This window comes from Ammospiza nelsoni, chromosome 21 (genome assembly GCF_027579445.1).
Source record: "Ammospiza nelsoni isolate bAmmNel1 chromosome 21, bAmmNel1.pri, whole genome shotgun sequence".
Classification (NCBI taxonomy): Eukaryota; Metazoa; Chordata; class Aves; order Passeriformes; family Passerellidae; genus Ammospiza; species Ammospiza nelsoni.
This window is the reverse complement of record NC_080653.1, coordinates 4,938,974-4,957,672: the sequence shown is the minus strand read 5'-3', so window position 1 is coordinate 4,957,672 and position 18,699 is coordinate 4,938,974. Positions and strand designations below refer to the sequence as shown.

The 18,699-nt window shown below is 42.7% G+C and overlaps 1 protein-coding gene across 2 annotated transcripts; it reads left to right on the top strand.

The window, feature by feature from the left end:
- The first annotated feature begins 15,086 nt into the window (after nt 1-15,086).
- IFT22 (intraflagellar transport 22) lies at nt 15,087-18,343 on the top strand. Of its 2 annotated transcripts, XM_059486852.1 has the most exons (5): nt 15,087-15,156; nt 15,381-15,460; nt 15,551-15,640; nt 16,242-16,444; nt 17,345-18,343. In XM_059486852.1, the coding sequence occupies exons 1-5, from the start codon at nt 15,118-15,120 to the stop codon at nt 17,491-17,493; spliced, it is 561 nt and encodes a 186-aa protein (XP_059342835.1). In that variant the 5' UTR covers nt 15,087-15,117; the 3' UTR covers nt 17,494-18,343. The 2 variants fall into 2 exon arrangements, with proteins under 2 accessions (XP_059342835.1, XP_059342836.1); XM_059486853.1 differs by lacking the exon at nt 15,551-15,640 and having other exon boundaries at nt 15,103-15,156.
- The last annotated feature ends 356 nt before the right edge of the window (nt 18,344-18,699 follow it).

The following is an 18,699-nucleotide window of genomic DNA, read 5'->3' as shown; positions in this document are numbered from 1 at the left end:
CTATGATTCACACACAAGCACTCCCTTTGCCACCACTTCCCACAGACCCCCTTGGTTTATCAGGATGGACCTGAACTTGAAGAGGCAGGAGGAACATTTTTGCAGAAGAAACATTTTGCAGTTGTTTGTGGGTGTTTTGCAACAGTAACACCCCAAGAAGGAAGGCAGCAGCAAGGCTCCCCCTCAGTACAGCAGCTGAATCTATGTTTAAAACCCTCGTACATACCCCATTTAGCAACAGGGTCACAACCCCCTTTTGCTGGCTCAGTGTCCCCTTCCCAGCTCCAGAGGAACCTGGGCTGTTGCAGCTCACTGATTAGGCAAGCAACTTCTCTGCACCAAACACCTCAAGAAGGGATTTAATTTTTAAGATGACACAACTGTCTTTCTAAATTTTTTACCCTCAGATCCTGCAAGCTTTCAACACCCCCTCTGCACCTTCACTGTGCAGTGAGCCAAAGACAGCCATCATGTACCACTGAAATCAAGTCTCTTGCTGGGGTACTCTAGGGGCCCAGGGCCTCCCCATGGGGCTCTTCAAAGGTAGAGACCCTCTTCCCTCAAGGGCAATACAAACCCTGCAAGATACTGCAGCTGAAAAAATGTTCCCTACAAGACCCTGGGAAAATGCAGTATCCTGTATCTGCCATTTGCCCCAGCCACAGGTGAGCAGCTACCCCTGCCCCCACAGTGCCCACCTCCAGAGCCTGCACACAGAGATAAATAGCCCCTGGCTGGAGCCTGGAACCAGACAAGTTTAGACTGCAAATGAGGCACCAGGTTTTTAAACAGCCGCTGCCATTAATCACTGCAGCAAATCACACGAGGAGGCAGAGATGCAGTTTGCACTGCAGCTCAGCACAGTCTCCCCAGGCTGCCCCAGAGCCAGAGCTGGGGCAGGCAGTGCACCAGCACTCTCTGAGCCCAAAGGGACCTAAAAGTTCTGTTCCAGCAACACTGGATGCCAAGCCCACTCAGAAACAGACACTATATATTTACAAAAAGCCCTCAGTGCCTGAAGGATGGACATAACAGGGCCCTCTATCTCCAGGCCTGCAGCCTGAGCTCTCTTCCCTTTATATTCCCCTCACCTCCAGCAAGGGAATGTTTTCCCTTCCCTTCTCTCACCCCTAAAAAGCACACAGCTCCCAGAAAGTCACTGTGGGATGTTCAGCCTTTCAGACACACTGCTCAGAGTCAGTCCTCAGGAAACCTCTGCTCAGCCTGGCAGAGCAGTAAAAGAAGAGACTGCTCTTCCCTCTAAGCTGGACTACAGACCACTACAAATTCAGCCTTCACCTAGGAAAGGAGAGGAACAGCAAAACACTGAGCAGTTCTGTAAGAGCCCCCTTCCCCTCAACCTAGGTGCTCATCCTCAGCTCTGTGTGCACAAAGTTCCTTGCAGCACCAGACTGAGAGTTGAGGGCAGGGTTCAGGGTTCAGGGTTTTGTCCCAATCACACTTCTTTCTCCTGACAGGCTCAGATAGATCATTTATCAATATTTAACAACACCAAACAGCACCAGTGGCTTTCTAACCTGGCCTGGGTTAGATCCTTCAGAAGCTCTTTGTAGTCTTCAAGTCTCAACTTTCCAAAAGCATTTTGTTTTCAGCTGCATGGAAAATTTGCTGCTTCAGCCTTCACTGATTTTGCAAGACCCTAGGAGATATTAAACACAGGTGATTAGACAAGACATGATTCTGGGAAATTATTAGAGACATCTGTAGGAAGCAAATGGTCTTCCTATTTCATAAACTGAGAGAGTGGAGACCAGAGGTCAAATGACTTTGCTCAAGACTGCAAAGAGCTAAAGGCAGAGCCAGAAACAGAGCTCACATCTCCAGCCTCCCATTATTTCTGCTGTGTCCCTAATGCACACTTGCTTTTATTCTGTATGGCTGATCTAAAATGAAAATGAAGAATTGACTTCCAAGCTGTTTCTGGAAAGAGAGAAGAAAGGGTGATATTGTCTACTGTAAGGGGAGAATTAAAGATGACATTTCATTTTAGTCCTTTGGATATGTGTAATATAATCAAACATAATAGCAGTAATAAATGAATATTTTTTCTCCCCACGGTGCTTACGAGTGCAACATATTCTAACAATTTCTCAAAACTATGTTGATAAATTGGAAACACAGTGATGGAGGTAACAAAGACAGCCAACAAAAACATAATCCCTTCAATTTATCAGAGGGACAGGCTTTGAGAAGAAAACCCTTGAAATCTGAACAGTCCTGTTCTTATAAACCAAACGTAATATATTTAAAATAGAAAGCTACACTTTTTGTGCCTGTTAATTAAAGATTTTCCCAGGCAAGCAGGGCTAAATAAATTATTTGGATGCATTGCACCAATTCTGTTCAAGATAAAAGGGGCAGATGCACACTGGAAAGCCACAATGCAGAGCAGCACTGGGGGAAATAAGTAAAGAGTAAGGGGCAGGTTTTTATTTACCAACCCTGTGAACTCTCTGTAATAAAGAAGAAATCCTTGGAGGACTGTCCTCCTGCACTCTGCTCACCTGCTATGCAAATGCCAGCCTTACACTGTCATGTCAGAAGGATAATCCATTGGACAAAAATCATGTGGGCACATGGACTGTGTTTCAACTTCCCAGTCCACTAGGCAAACCTGACTTAAAACATCAGAAACTGTACTGAGAAAATATCTATAATTTATTTAACTATACACACCCTGCATGCAAGCCAATCAATAAATGAAGTGGTGAAAAATAGAGAGAATAAAATGAATAATTAAAGTTTAGTCTGATTTTAGTACAGTTGGAAGGGAAAAACTGGAATGATGCAGCAAAAGAGGGATCTGTGGCACAAAAAGGTAGAAAAGCACTGTTGTATCAGTAAGCAGACTGCAGCTCCACAACAGAAATGCCATCTCAACTCTTCAGCACCACTTTTATTCCAAAAGTCAGTAATTAGCTGAAAAAGAAAAGTCACAATGTTGTTAGAATCATACCAAACAAATTTTGAAAGGGCAATCTCTAGGATTTTTCAAGTGCACTTTTCATGTGGATACTAAGAAGAGACCAAAGGAAAAGCAGCTTTGTTCTGGTTGATAAAACCTTGAGGAGCTTTAGAATTATGAAGTGTCCTTTTGAAGCTAGAATGAAGTCATTGATAAGATCATCTAAACATAAAAATAATTTAGATAAACTCCTTCTAGCTTCCCAAAATGCCTAGATCATTGTGATATACAAAACATTTAAGAAACATTGGAAAATTGAAAGAGATGGATAAGAGGTTAGCAACAGTAAGAGTTCAAGACCTCTATTATAAATTAAATTATAAGATCACTAAGGTTATTGTAACATGCCTGTTACTGGGGAGTCAAAGCAAACCTGAGCCAGACTGAAGATTTTATGGGACTATGGAAGTTTTTATTCTAAGCCATTGTGTGGACATTTCTTACATTTGAACAGGAATAAATTAATCATAACTCAGAAAGGAATAGAATTGAAAAAAGGCTCACTTACACAAGCAGTTTAACATACAGCAAACATGATAGACAGTGTTATTGTGTGAACCATGAGAAATGAGTCAGAAGTCATGAATGGCAAAATTCATTGACCATAGATGAGACCTTTGCCTGAGTGAAGCACTTGTGTGGGTATTATAAAGTAATACATGGGATAAAATAACTCAGATTGAAGCATAATTCAGCAGATGGAAAATGTGATGACTCAACTGATCAGCAAGACAATGCCTGTGTCCGGTGGAATTATACATACTCTGAGCATGATTGTGTCCTGGGAAAAAAAGATTGATGTCACCTTTGATGTCAGGCACTGATCTGCACAGGCACAGGGAGTTTGTGGACACACCCTTGATCCATCAGAATCATCCAGAATGCAGCAGGGGTGCACACAGGTGTGACAAAGACAAGGCAGAAATAGCACCAAGGCTATTGCACTCAGACCTGCCAGAGTAGGAACACATCCAGAAGTGGCCAGGAAGGACTGTGAGAGTCACCTAATCCTTCCTCCTCCCAGTAAGGAAAGATCTGTTATACACAGATTATTGTTGGCACAAATTTTTCTGCCTTGTTCTGAAAGACCTCAAGATAGAAAGTCTCCATGGTCATCTGAAAACAAATTTCAATCTTTGTGCTCTGTTCTGTTAGTTTTTCTTAGTATCCAACCTCATTCTGCTTTACTGTAATTTAAGCTCTTAATGGCTTATTTTTTTCATTATGGATGTAGAAAACTATTGCTTCTCTCATTGAAAGGACTTTTAATTCCTCAACATACTTTAATAAATGCTTCAATAACATTCTTTGTCTTCTAGGAACAAAACAACAGCAGTTTCTTCAGGCCATGTTAGATAGTTCTGCTTCTTTTTGGTATTCTCCTCTGGATTTTCCAAGAGGCCTACATCTATTTTATGGTATCCATTATTTATATTTCTGTGGAATACCACTGCCCTGCTGAGGATTTGCCTTTTTGACATCTGTACATCATTGTTAATCCCTGTTCAGTTTGGGATTCTCTACCTTTTCCACAGGATTCCTAGCCTGACATTCCCTCATCCTGTACTTGCTAGTTAAAATTATTCCTGCCAAAGCAAAGTGCCCTGCAGTTGTCCTTAATTAGTTTAATGTAATTTTATTCAGATTATATCACCAATTTGTCAAGATCACTTGAAATTTTAATCCTGCCTTCCAGAACTCTTGCATTCAGTTCCAGCTTTGCCTCATGTACAGATTTAATAAGTATGCTCTCTCTTCCATCTCTGAGGTCACTAAAGAAAACATTGGGAGGTCTGTCTCCCTGTCTGTATCCCCAACCATGATCCTGTTCATTAACTGTTCATTAAACATCATCCAGTCACTGGGGGCTGCCTGCCTGCTTGATGCTGTACAGGACATAAACACTGATATTATAAATTCTCCAGACCACAGAGAATCTTGAACTTCTACAACAAAACAAAGTACTTTGTTACATGCAGTGGGAGCAGCTACCAGAGACAAGGCTGCAATTTTTATTGGAGTCACTGACTAAAGGATATCCAGATTCAGTGTGTTCAGCTGATTTGAAAACTTGTCCTGAGTCATGGACTCTCTGAATCTCAGAGAAGGAAGGACTTCCATGAGCAAAGACTGTCTCAGTTTTGTACTCTGGCTCTTAAATCCTTCTACTTCTCCCAGTTTCCCCATGGACACAGGTTGCTTGACTTGAGGGGCCCAGTATGAGTGGGAGTCGGAGTTCCCCTTCTGTATTGTGCAAGTCACAGAAGAGAGAGTGGGCTCACTCCCTTGCTCACAAAATACACAAGTAAATGCCCACAAAACCTAAGGAGTTATGGAAATAAGCACCCTCATCCCAGCTCCTGCACACCCTCACTGTTACCTGCCATGTGGAACCATCCAGTGTGGATGCAAGTGGGGAGACTGGTGTTCCACCCAGCAAATCTGAATGTTTTAGCTATATTTTTACAGCTTCTATTGATTTTTTTAAATCTCCTAGGAACTTTCTCTGTGGGCCATTACAACAAGGACTAACCACAATAGTCTGCTTTTCTTAGCTGGCTTTCACAGGGCCCCTAGAAGTTGGCTTTGGTCCTTCAAAAATTTGTGGGCTGCAAGCTGAAACTTGTTGCACTTGGTCCCATTGTATATGGACCACCACATCCACAGCAAGATCCTGCCCACCTAAGAGCAGAAATTGCCTCCAGTATTTTCACCTTGGGTGTCTGCAGTTCAGGTGGATTAACAGCAGCCATGTGCTTTCTCAATCTTCTCTCTCCTGCCTTGTTCCACAAGCTGCTTACCTGTCAGCCTCTGTCTTCACTGTGCAAACTCTGTCAGTCAGTGCCTCCCTGCAGCACCCTTGCCTATGCTGGACCCACCACCCAGGCTGCAGGATCTTCCTTTTGCTCCTTGCTGCAGTGTTTCCCAGAGCCTGCTCCAGTGTGGCTCCCACTGCTTGTGTGTTACTGGCCAGCAGTGACAATGCCACTGTCACTCCCCTGTTTTCCTTACAGTTCCAACTTCACCTTACCCTGCACATCCAGATTCACAGGACCCCTCTGATAACTGACATCACATATTTATTGGAGCATTCACATGAACCTCTCCCTTCTCTGTCCTCATTCTTTTCCCAAGATCCTATTTTCCAATGTAACTCTTCTTGTTTTCATAGACTTTGTATCTGTTTCAATGTGATTAATCTCCTTCATTATTTTAAAATCATTTAAAATCACTGCAAGATCTTTTTTAAAACAAGATAATACCAAAGCTCTTCAGTCTTGCTTTATAACTCAAAGCTGAAAGGCACAGTATTACTGTCATTTTCCTTGCTTTATCCCTTAATCATATCCTCCTTAGGTAGAGTGAGCAGTACTGAAAAGAGCACTCTCAACAAGAACTCACCAGTGGTTTAGGTAATAACAATAACACCTTTTTGATATATATTCTGTTCTTACTGTAATGCAGCCCAACATCCTGTTCAGTTGTTGGGGTGCTTTTTTTTCCCCTACAGCTGTGTGTTAGGCTGGGAGCTCTGGGGATTATTCAAAGAGAATATTTTCCAGATTTATCAATTTACCTTTATGACATTTGGGTCTCCTCATTCCAAGGGGAACAATCACCCAAGCAAACACCAGCACTGTTCAGTGGCACTGCCTTGCTCTTAGCTGGCTCTCTACCCAATCTCCTCTCTTGAACCTGACAGATTCCTCCATGGAAGCAATAAAAAGGCAGCTAAGGTGCTAAATACGAAAGATTGCAGGCATTAAAGGATAAAGTCACTGCAAAGCAACAGGTTCCAAGTATTTCTTGGCTAAGCACATGTACACTAATGCTAGCTTAGGTGTTCACATTGTCAGCAATGGATTCCACACCTAATGGGCTTGGTTTCCAAAATCCATCCCTTTTCCAGGGCCTCGCTTCCATTTTTAAGTGACCCAAGCTGGAGCTACTAAATTGTACTTTACTTCTATCCAGCTCCACACACAGAACACAAATCTCTTTTACCACAAGAAATGCTCTTCATCTCTCTGTTTTCTCTTCTGCCTAAGGGAGATCAATCTCTGCAAATGCAAAACCAATCCCCAAATAATCCTCTGGGATTACACTGGCTCACAGCCCCTCATGCCACAGGGTTTCAGGCAGGAAGGATACATGGGCTGTCAGTCTACACCCAGAAAGAATCTGGTTGAACTCCCTGACCTACCAGAGCCATCAGGAAATCTCTCAGTGCCTCCCTTTGTAGCACAGGGTTCAGTGCTCTGTTATGTATCATGGCTATTGTAAGGATAATAGGAATGGAATAAAAATGACATGGTATAAATAGTAACAACAATGAAAGAAGAGAAATAAAAATAAAAGAGGCAAGATGAGATGTAATCTAAAGAGAGATATAAATTGTTTTTTGGCAGAAAGGAAATTATAAAGTCTGCAAGATACTATGAAATGTTTAAACTGATTGTTGCCCAAAAGAAGAAATAAAAGCTTTTGACCAGACTAAGGAGATTTTTGGTATGTGATGGAATGGTAGGACAAGACTATCAGCCTTGCTGTGTGCCTGGAAAAAAGTGTCTCCCAGCATTTTTTGGCTCAATTCAGAGTATTTAACTCTCGGATTGTTGTGAGAAACCCAGTGCAGTGCCCCAGTGTAGGGTGATGCCCTGTTCTGCATTGAAAACATGTGTCCAGCTGGCTGCATTCTAGTGGAGCACAGGAGATTTGTCCCAGATTTTCTGGACATGATCTCTAGGTAAGACTTGCCCTTGTTTTCAGATATTTCAGTAAAATCAGATAATAATTGTTCGTGTACTGAGCCTTCCCTGCATGGACTGACAATAGATGTACAGAGCTGTAGGAGGGCAGAGGGGGATCCTGGCCAGTGTATCTGGGAGGTGAGTGGATTTGGAGCTGCAGTTCTGGAGCATTTCTGGTTTGTTGGGACTGGGACACTCCAGCTGTGGCTGTGACCCACAGAGGTGCAGTCCCTGCCTGGGGATCAGGAGAACAACAGCCCTGATAACCCAACCACTCATTTCCTTAGTTTTGAAGCTGTGTTAGATGAAGAACTACATTAAGAAAAACTCTTCACTGTGTTTATTCATTTTACATGGCTTTGAGATGGAATTTCTTCAACAGGCCCTATACAATCAATCTCCATTGTTCTGTATATATTTGCAGAAGATAACAGCTTCATTAAAATATGGTGTGCTATTAACTGCAGTAAATATATAGCCTTAAACCTTAAAATGTAATGTAATTAAATAAGAAATATGAACCTAAGGAGGTTAAGTGCAATCAACCACTGACATACACATTGGATTTGAATTAAAAAACACACACAGAGGGAAATAAAGGGCCTCCGTACATACTTGGATAACAGGAAATCCCCTGGACATAAAAATAGTGAATTTAAGAATGGAGAATATAAAGGTCTAGTTCAAATTTAAGATTTTATGACTGAGGACTCCATTAAATCTTTGAACACTTACAGTAAAGAGTTTGGAATGCTTCCAGTCCAATTCTTTATGTTCTCACAAGTGACAGATTATACTTCTGAACTTCTATGGCAAAAGAAAGAAAGAGTGATTGTATTAATCCATCTAAATCTGCAGCTTGCTAATTAAGATGAAAACTATAACAATCTGTGCTTAGGTGAAGCACAGTATTTTTATAACCCAGATCAAGAGAGCATCACTAGCCCAGCCAAAAGTAGAAGATTTAAGCTCTCAAATTATTGAAGAACAATAAAATAATGAACCACTTAATACTAAATGATCAGCAATCTGTATTAAATATGAACTCCTTCATAGTGCCCAGTCCACTTTGCTTTTTATATTTCCAAGACATTCCTCATGGTGTTTAAAATACAGAGAAGTGCACAGTGCTTCAAGCCCACCTGCAGCAGTGGAAGGAGGTTCAGTCCCAGCAGGTCTGCAGTGGCAGCTCCCATTCAGAGGGCCAGGCTCACACATGGGTTTTTGTGGCCCAGAGATATTGAGGAAGGAATTTCAAACGAGGAGTTTGCCAGTGAGCCAAGCATTGGAAACTAATGCACTACTTTTACGAGGTTTTAAAGGGAATTGAGGCAAAATTATTAAGAATAAATCTTTTAAAGTTTAGGGTGTAGAGTTAAAAATTCATCACTGCATCCAGGTACCTAAGCTAAGGAGCAAGGATTTTATTCCAGACTTCTCAAAACATACTAATTACTGGTATAAATTTGTTGTCACTAGTGGCATATTGCCAAGAGGTAATTGAGCCTTAAATGAAAATGAATGTGAGACATGTGAAAAGACAGCTGATTTGACCCAGGATGTTAGCAGAAACATAATGCCTGGAAGGATCGTGGGGTTAAGGAACTCCCGTGATCGGCCATAAACTGCAAAGTAACACATCAGTCAAACCAGAGAATGAAATTGAGAGAAAACAAAATCTTCCTGTCAGTAGGCTCTCCTCTCCTACAGAGTACATGGCAGTCCCTCTAAAGACACTACACACTACTTTGCTTTCTTTCTATGAAGTCATTGAGGGTCTGGCTTGAGTGAATAAGCAGAACAGACAAGGTTAATAAATGCTGTCTCTTCCCAGACCAACACGGGTGGCAAACACCACGGCTGCCACTGAGAAACAAAGCTGACTTTGAATTCTGTGCTCAAAACAAAAAGCATAAGGATCTAATAGAAAAGTATCCAAGAGTCCTTGTGAATCACAAATAACAATTACCCTGTCATTGTGTTCTTTCAGTACGTTCAGGTCTGCCACCTCTGACAGCATTTTTACTAAACATTAAGGAAAATTTTTCACCCAGCTCAACAAGGGTGCTACATCCCTTTTTTTAAGAGTAAAGGTTGCTCAACACATCCCAGCACAATATTCCTCATTTCTTACCATCAGGGTATGTTTTTCTTTGCCTTCTCTCACAAACAGGTATCAGGAACACCAGATTTAGGAGGTCTGACTAATGGTGTATATATATATATATATATATGTATATATATATATATATATATGCATGCTTTAATTCCATGTACATCTCCACAGCAGCCAAAAGGTCCCATCCTTGTCTCACTTGGCCATGTCCCCACTTGTCCCCATTACCTCCCTTCTGTTGCACGAGGCTTTTGTGCAGTTTTGCAGTAAATGGTTTCATGGAGCTGATTTTTTTTTTTTTTTCTTTTATCCCGGAGGCATTAGGATAGTTTTAAATTTAATCTGTTCAGGTAGTTGGGAGGAAGCTGGATGAAGAACTGGGGATGTGAAGGGACTCAAATACTATTCTTTAAGTGATGATAAAAGTTAATGTCATGTGTAAAAGAGCATATACCCACAGTGTAGATTAGAGTTCAGGCTCTGGCAGCAGGCAAGACTCTCCTGAACAGATGCTTCCAATGATAATTCAGAATACCTAAACCAGAAACCTAAAATTAAACAGCATGAATATGACAAACCCAGAGTATCTCAGTACTGTAATTCCCACAAAGAGTTGAGGTTCTGTTTACAAATGCAAATGATCTGGGCTTAAGCAGAAATACTTTTGCTTAATGTTTTTTTTTCCATGGAAAAACTGAAACTTTCCCCTGTGAGGAGCAGTGAAGACCCTCTGAAGGGCTCTCCTGCTAACACAATAAACATCTGTGGGTTCTTTCCTCCCTAATGCTGTTTTTCTAGGGGTCCCTCTCTGATGAATTAGCAGTCCCAGTAGATTGTGGCAAACAATCCCACACACCACATTTTAGGAAATGGTACTTCATGGAACTGATTGGTTTGGTCTGCCTTAATGCAGGCAAGTTAACACCACATTATCAAATGGACTGAGGTCACCAACCTCCACCAGATGATCTGCTTGATCCTTTTCAGGCCAAAAAAAAAAAAACAAGAAAAAGAAAATGAAAAAATGAAAAAGCTTAGATTTCTTACAGAAATCTGAGTGCTCCAAGCTGGAAGCAGTAGGTTTGGTCACTCACAGCCCACCCACCTGCAGATCAAGATGGACTGGAACAACCTCCTCCATAAGCCAGAGAAGTGAAGGGGGTTGGGAGGTGGGAGGAAGAGTTTCATATTTCATCTACCACTTTTAATAGAAAACAGAATGTGGTGGGAGCTTGAAAGGAAAATAGCAAATCCCTGGAGATCCTAAGTGTTGGCCTTGCAAGTCAAAGCTGTCAATCACACCGGTGCCCTCCAACTCTACTTCTAGAAAGGAAGAAAAGGAAGGAGGAACAGACTGGCACATTCAGCCACTAGGTGTTACTGTTGCTCCACGGACTTTAGAATAAGGAAAACATCTATCAGAGGCATCATCTGCAGCTGCACCTGAAGATTTAAACCACAGAAACGAACTCCTTCTTCTGGATTCACATGCTGCCACTCAAAAATCAGAACACTTTGGTGTCTTTTCTTGGGGTAGCTATAGAGGCAGACATATTCCATGGGTTTGTTTTTACATTTCTGCTTTGTTTCTCCATCTATAAAATAGAACTAAAGACCCTCATCTCCCCTGGGAAGGATTTTGAGGCCACAGATCAATAAGACTTGAAGTCCTTGACAATCTGTTGGCATGAACAAAGCAATAAGGTTTTGCATGAGCTGTTCCTGTTGATTCCAGAATAGGTTTCCTGAGAGAGGCTGAACTGAGTGTTACCCCACAGACTCATGACAAAGAGCAGGGCTGCACTGCACCCCTGTCAATGCACCTTAATGTCCTGTTTCCCTTTGCTCTCTTGCCATAGCTCCACCCAAAGATTTTTCCAGAAACAGCCACACTTCATCCAAACCATCATTTAGTTAATCAGCTGTGCTTTGAGCCCCAGAGACACATCCCTGCCCTGAGCTTCTTAACCACCAAGCTTTGAGATTACAATATTGATTTTCTCCTTAATTTTCAATAACAGGCTACAGTGCTCAAAAATAGGTGTTCCTTCCTCTCAATTCCTGTATTCCATGCCTTGCCTCCAGGTGAACCAGTATAAATAAATGGCTGATGCAATGCAGGTCCCTGTCTGCACCCACTGAAGAGCTGTTTCTGCACACACACAATAAATGTCATGCAACACACAGCAAGCAGGCAGAGCCTGCCCTTCATGGTGAGCTGTGCCATGTGGTTGTACTTCTAACCCAGGCAGCATTTTCACACACAACTGGAGTGCCCCAGGGTGTGTTTCCCAAAGTTAGGAAACATTGCTAAAGTACATTAAACAAAGCACCAATACTGAGCCACAAAAGCTTATGAAAAAAATTTTTTTGAGTTGTTTTCATAGGAAAATTTTTATGTGCCACATTAAACGAAATACAATGCAAACTTAAAATACTGAAAGGCTGAATGGTTTGCAAGTGCTCAAGTATTATCTGAAAGCTGACTGGCATTACATTTTACTGCTTCTTCCAGTAAAACCAGTGGGTCTCTACCTTGGAGGCAAATATCCTCTGATCTGCAATTCAGGCAAAAAGCATCACTTGCCCTCATACAGCAATCACTGCATCTCTCACTCAGGTTCTCACTGGCATTTCTAGAGCTTTATTAAAATATTATTGATACCTTGCAGTGGCTTTTGAGGGAAGAAGGAGGATTTTTGCAAAGAAAAACACCTGAAGATGATAATTTTTACTTGCTACCAAAACATCATGGTAGAAAATCTGCCATCTAATAAATGCAAGACATTACCAGCATTGTCTGGAAGTAGTTCCCTTACTGCTGGGGGTTCCTCTCTGCTGCAGTCTGACAAAGAGTTTAAATCAGTGAAGGAAAATGATTCACACACATGTGCTCTCAGCAAACAATACACCAGGCACTAACATAGCTTTATCCATATGCCTAAGGCAGATACTGATAACATGAAATGTACTTGACTTAGATGCCTTTGAAAAGTCACCCTAAGTGGCTTGAAAGTTTAATTCCCACTTTCTAAAGTGACTTCAAACTCTAAATCACACTAAATCACCATAAATCCAAAAATTGCACCCTTAGTCAGCTATGCTCTCCTTACTCTGTAGTGGCTAATATAAACACACAAAGACCCTATCTGACACTCCATCTAAAAATTAATCCTAATTGCTTTCTGGGCAGCTGCACAAACAGCCAGTTACCCAGTTTCAGTTACCTCTTATGCTTTATTTCCCCTTCTTCTGTGCTGGTGTCCACAATAGGACCCTTTATAACATATTTTTCTTCATGTGCTAGTGTCAGCTAATACCATATGCCAGCTGAGGCTGTCCTGGTTCTTCTCTCTGGGCCACAGTTTCTGTCTTTCCTTTGGAAGTCATGGGTCTGAAATGTGGAAAACAACAAAGCTGTGGAAAGAATTAACTATGAGTTGTCCCAGCTCATTGTGAATTTGGTCCTGAATCACACAGAACACAAACAGAAAGCACACATCCATTGTGCTATAGCAGAATCAAATTAATGGGTAGTTGCAGCTATTGCTTTTTCATTGTCTTAGTCCCATGAACCTGAAAAGAAAGGGTTTTGTGATATTTAAAATACTGTGTGAACATGGGGATGCTACTGCCACACTGAACCACTGTAAACCATCCCTACACAAGGAGTGAAACAACAAATGAGTCTCCACTGTGATAGAGAAGACTGTACCCCCTCAGTGAGAGCAGAGCATTTCTGGTTCACATTTATTAGCAGTGCTGGTAATAAACATTTACATTGTGGTAGCGCCTAGAGGCCCTGTTTGAAAGCTTGTCTAGAAGTGCTATTGTACCTGGGCACTAAACAACTCTGAAGCAGCACATCTGTCTGCCAGATGTTTTATTTTCTTAGAAGCTGCCATTTCAAAAAGCCTCTTGCCTCCCCTAACAAGCTTTAATAAGAATCTTCAAGAGCTTGGCCTCGTCGTCCTTCCAAGGAGAATCTGCAGTTAAAAGTGCAAAGAAACAAGGAAGGAGAGCACTGCTGGAGCTAGTGAGGGACACCAGAGCAGTGCAGAGTGCTCTGAAGGCCACATTGACAGAGGGCTTTGGGAGAGGGCACTGACTTCTGCCTGTTTCATCCCTCCAGGGCTGCCTGCCAGGGCACTGGGGCCAGTGCAGGAGCAGCATTGCATGGATGTGGCCAGCAATGGGGTGCAGCAGTGGGCTTGGTGATCTCTGTTCCATCTTTCATTGGCTTTTGGACCCTGAAAGGTTGCACAGGAGTCATGGGCTTTATCTTCTCATGGTTCAAAGATTGGTATCTATGGGCAGAAAAAACAGTCTGAGAGGGACTTTCCACTTTCTCCCACTTCTGCCCTCAAAAGTTATCAGCTGTTCCTCCTTTGCTCAGTGCTCAGGGGTCACACAGTTCAGTGGCTAGAAATCCTGTCCCTTGCTGAAAGCAGCAGCTGGGAAGAAGCTGCCAGGAGGATTTCCCCCTTACCAAAGCTGCCTGAGACACAGCAGCACAGGCATTGTGAAGGATCCCTTTGCTCCTTTGCTGTGACACCACATTTGTTCCAGCAGGCCAACGAGCAGGCCGGGCAGAGCAGGGACAGAGGGAGGACAGCAGGGACAAAGCACACAGAATTCACAGAATCACTGGGTTGGAAGAGATCTTTACGGCTATCGAGTCCAACCCAGCCCCAACACCTCAACTAAACCCTGGCACCCAGTGCTACATCCAGGCTTTGTTAAACACGCCCAGGGATGGTGACTCCACCACCTCCCCAGGCAGACCATTCTTGTTCTTTATCACTCTTTCTGTGAAAAACTTTTTCCCAACATCCAACCTGAAGTTCATTTGGTGCAGCTTAAGACTGACTGTGTCATCTCGTTCTGTCAAGCAAGGACACTGCGGGGACAGAGCAGGGACGCTGTGGGCACAGTCTGAGCACACGAAGGGGACTCAGCAAGGAGGCGGTGGGGACGGAGCGAGGACACAGCGGACGGACAGGAGGACGGAGCGGGGACACTGAGAGGACGGCGAGGCGACATGAAGGGGACAGAGCAGCAAAGAGAGCGTAGAAAGGGCGGTAACAGAGCGGGGACACAATGGGGACACAGCAGGGACACGGACAGCCCGCAGCCCCTCACGCCGCCTCACGGCCCACCCCGCCCCTCCCGTCACGTGACGGCGGCACAGCCAATGGCCGCGCGCTCCCGCCGCCCCGCGCGTTGCCGGGCAGCGGCCGCGGGGGGCGCCGTGCCCGCCCGCCATGCTGAGGGCCAAGGTGCTGCTGGTGGGGCCCCGTGAGGTGAGAGCGGGCCGGGAGCCCCGAACGGCACCGCCGAGCCCCGCGGGGTCACTGCGGCGGAGGGAGGAAGGGAAGGAAGGCAGGAGGAAGCGGGGCCAGGCCTGCATGCAGCGGGGCTGAGCGGGAGGGATGGCGCGGGGGGTTTGGGTGAGCGCCGACGTTGTGGCTTTGGCACATTAAATTCCTCTGTGTGTGTTCTGTCTTTCACCCCCGCGCTGTGCCAGTCTGGCAAGTCTGTGCTGGCAAACTTCGTGTCCGAGAGCACGGAAGGGATCTGCAGCTACAGCCCCACGCAGGGGGTCAGGTGAGCGAGAGCCCAGAGCCCCGCTCTGCTGTGGGTGCTGTGGGTGCCGTGGGTGCCATCGCATCCCACCGTGCATCCATCACCCCGCAGGATCCTGGAGTATGAGAAACCCAACCTCAACGGCAACAGCAAGGGAGCTGCGTGTCGGTTCGAGCTGTGGGATTGCAGTGGTGATCAGAAGTAAGCCAGCTCCTCCACGTTACTGAACTCCTGATAGTTCTGTTTACAAGATATTGGTACTTAAAGCTCAAGCTAATGATCTGTTTGATATGAGTATTCCTGACTCTTCACCCCAACATCTTTTTATAGTTTCTACTGTAAAGCATCCAACACTAGGTACTTACTCTCTGCCATGATCACAGCTGAACTCTGTTTTGGATAAGGACTGACTCAAAAAAGTTAAGTCCACAAGTTCTGGAATGAAGTTACAGATACAGGAGACAGAGGCCCACTCTGTAATTGCCCTCATTTCCATTAAATTATGTGAGTGGACTTCAAACAATGTATGCATATGATTGAGGCCTTAATTTCTAAAAGATGGAATTGAGAATGATCTGTTCTTAGGGCAATGTTTAAGTTTAAATGAGCATTTGACCAAATTCTGCATTGTCAAAAAATCATCAAATTAGAAAATCATGGGATCAACTATCATAATAGATAAATCAAAATACTTAGAATATGATATGTAACTGGCAAAGTTACTGATGTTATAGTAAAAGAGAACTTAATGTGTTCTTGAGTACTTAATGTGTCAGTCTTTCAATTTTCTGTGTTTTTCAAGGTTTGAAACATGCTGGCCGGCTCTGATGAAGGACTCTCATGGTGTAATAATAATCTTCAACCCTGAGCTGCCCAGCCACCTGAAAGAAATTGAGATGTGGTACTCGTGCTTCGTGCAGCAGCAGCCTCTCCTTGACAGTCAGTGTCTCCTGGTGGCACATCACAAGCCTGGCAGTGCAGGGGACACAGAAAACCTGTCCTTGGGTAAGGAGATGGAAAACTCCATTTGTGGCTTAGAGTTTTCATCGATCTTTGTGTCTTTAAAATTGTTAATACTTCACAGCTTGTCTTTTTCATCCAAATCCCTTGATTAAAGAACACTGAAGTGCTTTGAAAAAACAGAAATAATGGATTTCAAAGGTGAGCAATATTCCAGTTTCAGGGAACTGGAAAGAAAAGGAAAGGAGAAAGGGAAGGGCTTTAGTTGCTTCTCCAAGTGTGTATGCAGCTGAGCCAGAAATTAGAACTCCTGCCATATTTTCTCATCAGTAGCAGTTTGGTTTTTAATTTGGATTTTTTTTTTGTAACAGACACTTTTTAGGGCATTAAGTCTGTATTTGTTAACCAAAAGAATGGGAGCCCTTTGAAATAAAAAGCTAATGAGCTGCATCTTAAAATTAGCAATAGGTACCTTAGATACTGCAAAATTATTTGTGGCTGTTTATGGCTGTGAAAACACACACTCCCTTCTGGGCAAACTGTTCCAGTGTTGAAACAAGCACGTTTGTTATAGGCATTAATATATTAATACATATTAAACACAAAAATATAATTCCATAATTTTGAAGTAATCAAAGAGTATCATATCACTTCAATAATAAAATTGCCATTCAGTGCTCAATTTGTTTAATTCTGTTTAACTGAATGTGTGACCAGAACCAGACTTTATGCTTCAATAATAATAATAAACTTTGAAGAATTTAATCTGGCAATAAGCTGTATTTGTATGCAACACTGACAAACTCTGCTGCATTTCTCCTTGCCCTGCTCTGTGTTATCTGGGGTGTCAAACATTGTGTACCACTGAATTCCAGCTGAGCTGTCTCATGATTGGGACTATTTTATAAGAGGAATATACCTAATTATTCTTATTTCTTTTCAAAGCTTATCCACTGAACAAGCTAAAATTGATACATTCCAACTTAGAGGAAGATCCTGAAGATGTTCGGATGGAGTTTATCAAGTACTTCAGAAGCATTATCAACATAATAAACGAGAGCAGAGAGAGGGAAGAAATGTCTATTATCTCATAATGTTAAAAAAGATACTGAACAAGAAAGAAAAATATTATTTTCCTTTGTAAGCTATACTATCCCAAGGAGAATTTGCCAGGGTACAAATATTTCAGCCTGTGAAGAAGGGCTGACATCAAGTGAACTGTGGTGCCAAAGAGGTGGCTGCACATGCAGGAATTTGAGTAACTTTGTAGCTGCACTTGGCATCAGAGGCACAGGAAGGTGTTACTATGTTAGTGTGTCCCAAAATACAAAGGTGTTGGTCATGTGTTCAGAATTCCTCTGTGCAGGGCAGCTTGGAGAAGAAATTCTGACAGAACATGAGACACTGGAGTTCTGCTGAAGCATCTGGGCAAAGTGCTCATGTCAGCTGGTGAAGTTTGTCTTTGGAAGTACAAACTGATTGGAATAGAGATCTGAGAAGTCATGGTGTAGAATCCACATTTTTATGTTCCAAGTTGTCCTTGTCTTTCTCTGGAGGAGAGCACAGTGCACAGCCAGTGCCTTGGCAGGACAGAGCAGGTTGCAGTCTTTCTCAAGACTGTTTTTCTTCTATTCCAACAAAATGAACAAAATGTTGTGAGGACAATGTTTGGGTCTCTCTGGGAGGAAGGAATTGAAATCTTGGTTTAATGCAATATTCTGACTTATGTCAGGAGCTCCAATAAGTTCTGCATTCTCCAGAGGAGGAAAAGCTGTTTCAAAACTTTACTGTTCCCCTGTTGCATTGAAATAAGTGGTTTCATAGATAATTTACTTTCTGATTTGTTTGGTTTGCACTCATTCCTGTTCTTTGTGTGTTTTGCTGCAGAAGACTTTTTTTTTGTAACATGTATTACTAAGGCAATAAAAACATTTTAAAAATGCATCCTCTTTGTTCTCAAAGGAGAAGTTAATTATGGGTTTGTGGAACTCTTAGCAACTTGTTTTATTTTTAGTAAGGAAAATAGTGATAAAGTTGTAATACATTTCAGCCTACAACAACAGACATTTACAAAAACTTGGACCCAAGTAGCCAAAGGAATGACACCACATTGACACCGTCTTTTAGTAAACATCCTTTAGAGAAATTATGTTATAAACTAGGAGTACTTCATGTATTTTAGTGCCAATCAACAGAAGTAGGAGATTCTTGGGGTTTTTTGGTGATCCAGCTTAATTAATCTACTATTTTTGCTATTTTCATAGTTCATCTCTGAGCAGTGAGTAGCCTGTCCTTGTGCA

Bases quoted from the DNA above. Each gene is read 5' to 3' on its own strand.
- IFT22 (XM_059486852.1), top strand. From the start codon at position 15,118: ATGCTGAGGGCCAAGGTGCTGCTGGTGGGGCCCCGTGAG. The intron at 15,157-15,380 runs GTGAGAGCGGGC...GCGCTGTGCCAG, and splicing joins TGCTGGTGGGGCCCCGTGAG to TCTGGCAAGTCTGTGCTGGC. The intron at 16,445-17,344 runs GTAAGGAGATGG...TTCTTTTCAAAG, and splicing joins CACAGAAAACCTGTCCTTGG to CTTATCCACTGAACAAGCTA.